Source organism: Pteropus vampyrus, unplaced genomic scaffold (assembly GCF_000151845.1).
Source record: "Pteropus vampyrus isolate Shadow unplaced genomic scaffold, Pvam_2.0 Scaffold1, whole genome shotgun sequence".
Classification (NCBI taxonomy): Eukaryota; Metazoa; Chordata; class Mammalia; order Chiroptera; family Pteropodidae; genus Pteropus; species Pteropus vampyrus.
Genome location: NW_011888782.1, coordinates 26,271,345 through 26,279,724, shown reverse-complemented (window position 1 = coordinate 26,279,724; position 8,380 = coordinate 26,271,345). Strand labels below are relative to the sequence as shown.

General features: G+C 32.4%; 1 protein-coding gene and 1 pseudogene across 4 annotated transcripts in view; both read left to right on the top strand.

The window, feature by feature from the left end:
- The window catches only part of MAATS1 (MYCBP associated and testis expressed 1), a 69,245-nt gene that overhangs the window by 31,231 nt on the left and 29,634 nt on the right, over window positions 1-8,380 (top strand). For 3 of the 4 annotated variants that reach the window (XM_023522851.1, XM_011374291.2, XM_023522870.1), the window contains exons 9-11: window positions 334-516; window positions 1,590-1,732; window positions 7,359-7,475. In XM_023522851.1, the coding sequence (XP_023378619.1) occupies window positions 334-516; window positions 1,590-1,732; window positions 7,359-7,475 (443 nt within the window). The remainder of the gene's footprint in view (window positions 1-333; window positions 517-1,589; window positions 1,733-7,358; window positions 7,476-8,380) is intronic. The other variant, XM_023522893.1, reaches the window with a different exon arrangement.
- On the top strand, window positions 3,552-3,670 carry LOC111736300 (annotated as a pseudogene).

Here is an 8,380-nt window from a genome sequence, read left to right as displayed (position 1 = left end):
AGTTTCTTTCATTCATTTAACAAATTTTTATTGAATATCTATTCCTGGCCCAGAGCTTGGAATGCTTTTATAGAAGATTTTTGATGAGTACAAATTGAAGACACTAGCTGATTCAGCTTATGTGACTCCCGCCTGTCTCATGACCATCTGGGTCACACAGATGACAGACCTCTGTTTTTTGAGTTACATTCTGACTGCAGTGAGTGGTCATTATGAAATTCATTCAGTTTAGTTGCTTCCCTGGGTATAAAACTGGAACTGGTTCACTATTCTGCATTTGGATCATTCAGAACAATATTTTGGAGATAGTCATGGAGGTATGTTTTATTTTAGCAATTAGAAAACTTGTGGGAAAGAGAAAGAATATAGAAGGGAAGTTGGAGAGAAGAAATATCATCAAGGATTATTCTGATTATGCATCACAGGTCTATGGACCTCTATCTCGCCTTGGTCGTTTCCCAGATAACAACTCAGAGGACTTTGTAGTAAAAAACCACTATCTCAACACCTATGAAGGTAAGAAACTTATATAATTACAAGTCCAGTATAAGAGGGTTATCTAAGAATTATAAATTAAATATGTAACTTATATATATCCTGGGAAGGAAGATGTATAAAAAGGCAGAGTCTTCCTATGCCTTGATATGAATAGTACTTTATATCTTTTATGTTAGTGATTAGGATTATGTATTGAGAATTCTCAATTGATAACAAAATACACCATACTACATAATTCAACAATGGTGAAAAAAAAGGGAATTATTCTCTTCTAGGAGAATAATTAAATAAGCTAAACAACAAATAAAATTATTTGCAAGAAATAGCAATTGACACATTAATAGTGTTTATAAGAATTGATACAAACTAATAAAGACTACTAAGACCCAAATAAATAAATAAATACACTTTACAACAATTTATCAAGGAGTAAAGTCAATTAGCTACTACACATTTAAACATGTTTAATGTCACTAATAATCAAAGTTATGCAAAAATGAAGTAGAAAAAGCTTTTACACCAGATTTATGAAGCAAACAAGAAATATATAATGAAATCGCTTCTTTAAGAAGAAATGCCAGAAAACTAGTGGACAAGGGGACAAATTCATGGAGAGGGCTTTGCCTGTTGTAAGTTTAAGAGAGGCTTATTTAAATTATTTAATTTTCAGTTGATAAGCTGAAACATCACATGGCCACGATCATGAGTTGATGGTCACACTGCTGAACATATAGCTCTGGTTGACCATCTCCAATATGATAAATTGGTGTATGTTCACTTTAGAATTGTGGTGCCATGTATCATATGATCATTAATTTTCTGTTGATTCTTACGGTGGAATTTATTTTTTGTAAGGCAGTGTTTTCGTTTTTGAATGCATTTCTCATTTTATAGTCCTAAGTCACTGAGAACATGAGTTAATTATATAGGAATCTGCTTTACACTTTGGGGACAATTTAATTATATGAGATACTCCTTATCAATAATTCCAAATGAGAGTACTTGGCAAACAGCTACTGAAATTAACAATATGCTTTCAAAATGCTAAATTTAAGCACCAGATACTAAAAACATGTACTTCCTTCCCATAGGATTAGTTGAACTTGAATCATGTCTCCCAGATTTTGTGACACAACCTCGAATCAGACCTCCAAAACCAAAAGTCATTACCACCAAAGCTGGTTTTCTAAAGAGAGCAGCAAGGATGGAATATGAGTTGGCAGAGGTTCATAAGGTATTATCCTTACCTGGAAGACAAGATGCTTTTAGTGGAGAACTACTATACTCCAAAAATTACACTTTGTCTTGGACAGCAGAGTCCTATAGTTCTAATAATAGAATAAAAATCCATGGGAAACCTTACTGAAGATAAAAATTAGGACCTTGACAATGATTTACATATGTCTTTGTGGTTCTTTCCTACCTCATGCCCCTGTCTCCATTTATCCATTCTGAATTCTGTGTTCACCATTCTCTCACTTTCAGTAAGATTATTCAGATATGGAAGTTATCGTATATTAGTTTACTGAAGCTTTTAATCATGTGTTTATGTTGAAGTTTATCAAATGTTTTGTCTGCATCTATTGAGGTAATTATATATTTTTTCTTTTCAATATTATTATTGCATCAAGGAACATTTATACGTTTGTTTTTTTTTAACAAATATTAATCAATCCTTGTATACCTGAGATGGACCTAACTTGGTCAATGTGTATTATCTTATTAATACATCACTGGATTTGATTTACTAATATGTTGTTCAGAATTTAGATTCTATATTTGTGAATGAAATGACCTTATTTTCTTTTCCCATTTTCACTATATATAGCATTGATACCAGAGTTATGTATGTCTCCTGAAATGAGGAGTATTTCTTCTTTCCTACTTTAGAAAAGAGTTGAAATAAGTTTGAGATGATCTATTTTTTTCAGACTGGTAGAATATTCACATAAAATTATCTGACACTGATTCAGTTTTCTTCATGGGCAAAATTTTAACCAACCACTCCTTCAATTTCCTTACAACTTATAGAACTTTCTATATTGGTTTGGTAAATTATATTGTCTTTGCAAATTCCACTAATTTTAACTTATTTTCTCATTAGCTTCTAAATCAATTGCTCTATGGTCAATCCTAGTCTGTATGATATTATTCTTTAAAATTTAGTGAGGCTTGCTTTGTGAACTAGTATATGATTTTACATTTAAATAATCTAGGTCCCTCTTCAAATAATATTATAACTTCATATGTATCACAGGAACCTTATAACATTATTATAACGTACTGTTCCTGTGACATTGCTGTCATTCATTTTACTGATCCATATGCTAGAATCATCCAATACATTTTTACTATTATTGCTTTAATTGATCTTTTAGATCAATTAAAAATAAGAATAATATTTTATCTTACCTCATTTATTCTTTCTCTACCACTCTTTCTTTCTTTATATAATAGTTCCAAGTTTCTGACTTATGTGATTTTTTTTCTGCCTAAAGAACTTGTTTTACTATATATTATAGGGCAGTTCTGCTGGCAATGAACTCCATTTTTTGTTTGTCTCAGGAAGTCTTTATTTCCCTTTTACTTTTTTTTAGATATAATTTACATACCATGAAATTCACTCTTTTAAAGTATATAATTCAGTTGCTTTTAGTATACTCACAAGATTGTTCAACCATCACCACTCTCTAATTCAAGAGCATTCTCATCATCCCCAAAAGAAACCTCATACCCATTAGAAGTCATTCCAGATTACTCTCTTGCCCCTAGCCTGTGGAAAGCACTAATCTACTTTCTTTTTATGAATTTGCCTGTTTTGGACATTATATATAAATGGAATCATACAATATATGGCCTTTTCTGTCTTCCTTCTTTCACTTAGCTTGATGTTTTCAGAGTTCATCCATGTTCTAGCATGTCTCAGCACTTCATTATTTTTTATGGATGCATAATATTCCATCACACGGATATACCACATTTTGTTTATGTATTTATCAGTTGATGGAAATTTGAGTTGTTCCTACTTTTTGTCTATTATAAATAATGCTGCTGTCTACAGCCATGCCACCCTGAACGTGCCTGATCTCATCTGATCTCAGAAGCTAAGCAGGGTCAGGCCTGGTTAGTGCTTGGATGGGAGACCACCAAGGAATACCAGGTGCTGAAAGCATAAAAAGGAAAAATTTTTTAAAAATAATAATAATGCTGCTATGCACATTCATATACATACTTTTGTGTGGACATGTATTTTTCAGTTCTCTTGAGTTTATATGTAGGAGTGGAATTGCTAGGTTACATGGTAACTCTACCTTTTACTTTTGAGGATCTGCCAGATTGTTTCAAAAGTGGCTACATTATTTTACATTCCCACTAGCAATGTATGAGGGTTCTAATTTCTCCACATCTTTGCCATCATTTGTTCTCATCTATCTTTTTTATTATTGCCATCCTGGTGTGTGTGAGGTGGTATATCATTATGGTTTTGATTTGCATTTGTCTAATGATTAATAAGTTTTAGCATCTTTTTATGTACTTGTTGGTCATTTGTATATCTTTTTTTGGAGAAATGCCTATTCAGATCTTTTGCTCATTTTAAATTAGGTTGTCTTTTTATTATTTATTATAGACATTATTTTTAATGTCTATTGTTGAGCTGTAAGAGTTCTGTATATATTCTGGAGACTAGACCTTTATCAGATATATGGTTTGCAAATTTTTCTCCCACTCTGTGGGACTTTTTTTTTTTACTTTCTTGAATAGTATCTTTTGAAACACAAAAGTTTGTAATTTTGATCTTCTCACTTTTGAATAATGATTTTACTAGGTGTAGAATTCTAGTTGGTGGGTTTTTTTTTCTTTCAACACTTCGAAAGTTTCAGTCCATTCTCTGCTTGCACAAATGGTTTCTCACTAGAACTTTGCTGTAATTCTTATCTTTGCTCCTCACTAGATAAGATGTGTTTCTCCTCTGACTTCTTTCAAAATTTTCTTTTTTTCTTTGGTTTTCTTCAATTTAAATATTATGTGCCTGACATATGTTTTTATTTTTATTTTTTAGGTATGTATCTTTGATTTTTCTCTAAGCTTTCTGGATCTGTGGTTTGGTGTTTGTGATTAATTTTGGAAAGTTTCAGCCATTAGTACTTCAAATATTTCTTCTACTTCTGTCTTCTCTGGTATTTCAGTAAAACATGTTCCACCTTTTAATAGTCCCTCATAGTTCTTGGAGGTTTTGTTCTGTTTCTGTTTTTCTGTTTTTTGTTTTTTGTTTTTTTTTTTTAATTCTTCTTCTTTGCATTTCAGTTTGGGAAGTTTTACTAACCTGTCTTGAGGTTTCTAGATTCTTTCCTTGGGTGTGTTGAGTGTACTGATGAGCCCATTGAAGGCATTCCTCATTTCTGTTACTGTTTTGATTTCTAGACTTTCCTTTTGATTCTCAGATTTCTTTGTTTACATTACTCTTCATTCTCGCACATTGTGTACCTTTTCCATTAATGCCCTTAACATATTAATTATAATTATTTTAAATTTCTGTCTAATAATTTCAAATAATTCTGTCATATCTGAATCTGATTCTGATGATTGATTGTCTCTTCAGTCTCTGTTTTTCTTGCCTTTTGGAATGCCTTTTAATATTTTTGTTGATAGCTTGACATCTATTATCAGGTACTAGGAACTAAGATAAATAGGCCGTAGTGTGGAGTTTATATTAATCTGGCTAGCAGCTGGGCTGTATATAATGTTTGTTGTAGCTAATGGTATCAGAGGATACCATTTATTGTCTTTGTTTTTATCTCCTCTCTTGGTTTTGGGATGAGATGCCATTATATTGAGTCTATCAGTTCGAAGTAGTAGTTTGAATTGCACTGATTATTAGGGAAATGCTCTTATCGTTTCATGAGAGCATTTCCCTAATATTCTCATATTCATTCATACTTCCCTCCTGCCTCAAGCTTTCCCTTTGATAGCAACTGTGAGACATATTGAAGAAATTCTCAAATATTTATTATTATACTTTTTTTATTATACTTTTTATTGGATTCTTGACTTACATTGTTCTTTTCATTGTGAAAAATCTAATGATTTTTCTTCGAAGTTTGCATTTTTCTTTCTTTTTTCTTGTATTTATAATTTTTTATCGACTGAAAAATATACCCACATAGTTCAAAATTCATAAGTTATACAAGAGTGTTAGATGAAATGTTTCCCTTTTATTCCTGCCTCCCAGCTGTGCATATCCTTCTTTGTAGGCAACGTGTTTTTAGTTTTCACATCTGTCCTTCCAGAGATATTTAATATAAGCAAATATATGTGTAAGGGGAAATATGTATGCATGAGTTTATATTTATAAATATATTTAAATAAATATGTATAAATACATATAAATATCTTTTAAAATTCTTTTTTACATAAATATTAGTACATAATACATGTTGTTCTACCTGTGCCCTTTTTACATAATATGTTTTGGAGATCATTCCATATTAGTGTTATCAGAAAAGCTTTTTTATTATTTTTTGCATGATATATCACTGTATAAATGTTTCATAATATATTTAACCAGTCCCCTTTTGATGGATATTTATATTGTTCCAAACTTTTTAGTATTAAAGACAATGCTTCAATGAGTAAAGTGTTTGCAATTAATTTGATACATGTGTGAACATATCTAGAATTAAATTCCTAGACATGGAATTGCTGGCCTATAACATACACACATTTATTATTTTGATGGATATTGCTAAATTTTCTTGCAGAAGTGATGTACTAATTTCTGCAGTGTGTGAGAGTGCCTGTTTTCCCACATCCTTACCAACATAATTTGTTAACGAATGATTGTTTTTAAAATAGTTTCATATGATATTGCTCAGGGCATTTTACTCACGAAATGTCCAACTTTAGAATTCTTACTTTCAGATTGTTGCTTTCTATTGATTCATTAGTTGTGGTTATCATAGAGCTGTTATATATTTGCTTTCAGCTTTATTTTGAAGAAACTCAGAGGCTCTGTGACAACCACAATAATTTCATGCGGTTCCAAATTTACATATTGTTATTAATTTTACTTTTGGCTTAGAGCTCATTGTTTTATCATTTATCTATTTTTTGTGTTTGGGAAAAATAATATAAAAATTATAACATGATGAAAAAGTAAAATATGATTTTAAAATCACAGAGATCAGAATTTTTGATACTTGTAAACCTTAAGTTAAAGTATCCCCCTATGGCTGAAAATGGAGCTAAAGATTTAATAAAACCTTATGTTATGTATAATTTTGGCAGGACTTTTGGTGATCAGAAGTAGCAAAAGAAATAAAATGTATATTGAAACAGAAGCACACACATACTCTTTCACAGAGAAACAATTCATTTTCAAAAATCTTGACATGCAGGCCTTCAAGGCTAAAGCTCTCTCTTCACTTCAAGACAATTGCCATATAAAGTTCCCCATAAAAACAAAACATACCAAACATTTCAGTCACTTAACACAGAGAAAAATTTTATATTGTAAAACAGCAAATTAGCACACATGGAAGAATAAGAGTTGGGGTTTTTTGTTTGTATACACACATGACACACCTTTTAAAAACTAAAACTAAACTAAACTAAATAAATCCCCAAAATCTTTTATTAAAATGAATATACCTAGAATATGTGCATGTTTATTTGGTGGTTAACTTATCCTTAGGAATATCATAGCATCCCTTGGGAGATACAAGCACCCTGGTTTGGACTTTATCAAACTGTCCTAGCACCACCACCAAGATTATTTCTGATCGATATACAGAAATCTCTGGTGTAGATCTGGTAGTGGAAGAAAATACAAAGGTGAGAAATAACAGGAGTTGTTATTTCAGGCACTATTGGATAAGAAGAATAAGGTTCTTGAACCAAAGAAACCTCTGCTCTTTCTCCAAAAAAAGCCAGTACCTCAACCTCGGCTTCCAACTCCAACCTTGGAAATGACTTCCAATGTAAGTTTGAAACTTTATTTGAAATGCTAAATTCAGCGTTGCTGTCCTTTTATTCTTAGGATAGTATGGCTTAAAAACAAACCTAACTTAAAATGTTAATTTCTCCAAATCTGACTTATGTTGCCTGTTTTTTTATGTTGCAAACATCAAAAACACACAAAAGCAAGCAAAATGAAATGAGATCTAAACCCAATCTTTTTCAAGAATGAAAATATGAAGAATAAAAAAAATTCCCAAGAAAAATAGGCATCAGAAGGTAATCCTTGTGTATGTCAAATAAAAAAAAGGAGTTCAAATGATTATTAGTTACTATAACTGTTTTTGCATATGAGGAGGTGGCTGATGACTGCTGGAAGCAGAGAGGAATGAAATGCCAGGAAGTCATCAAGGCAGACTGGCTTCTGAGGTAGGACTCAAAGAGTTCACCCTGACCAGGGCCACACCTCACCTTTGTAGAACCCCAGACTTTGGATAAAATTCGAAGGACTGACTCAGACTAAACTAACCCACAAGAAACTGCTAGAGATGCCACAATGTAAACGTATGACTTAATGGAGAGAATTGTGACTGCCTGAGGGATCAGATGTTCCTTCTAGCAGGTCAACCCATTGTCTCCCAGTATAGGGCAGTTCTCACAAGAAATCAGATTGTATTCAGGTTGGTGTGGCCCTTGGGGGTGGGGGTGGGGCATTGACAGAAAATTTCACTAGAACCTCTGATGGGTCAGCCCTGTGGAAGGACTGAACTGCTCCCACTGAGTGGCCAGGATGCGTTTCTGGGCAGCACCCCATGTTCTAGACTTTGTGTTGACCACTGCCTGTGGTTAACACGTTGTCTTTCACATGCATTAATGGTGTTGATTTTGCTGTTTCTTTATTTTACAACCAGATGTGCCTTAATTGGAT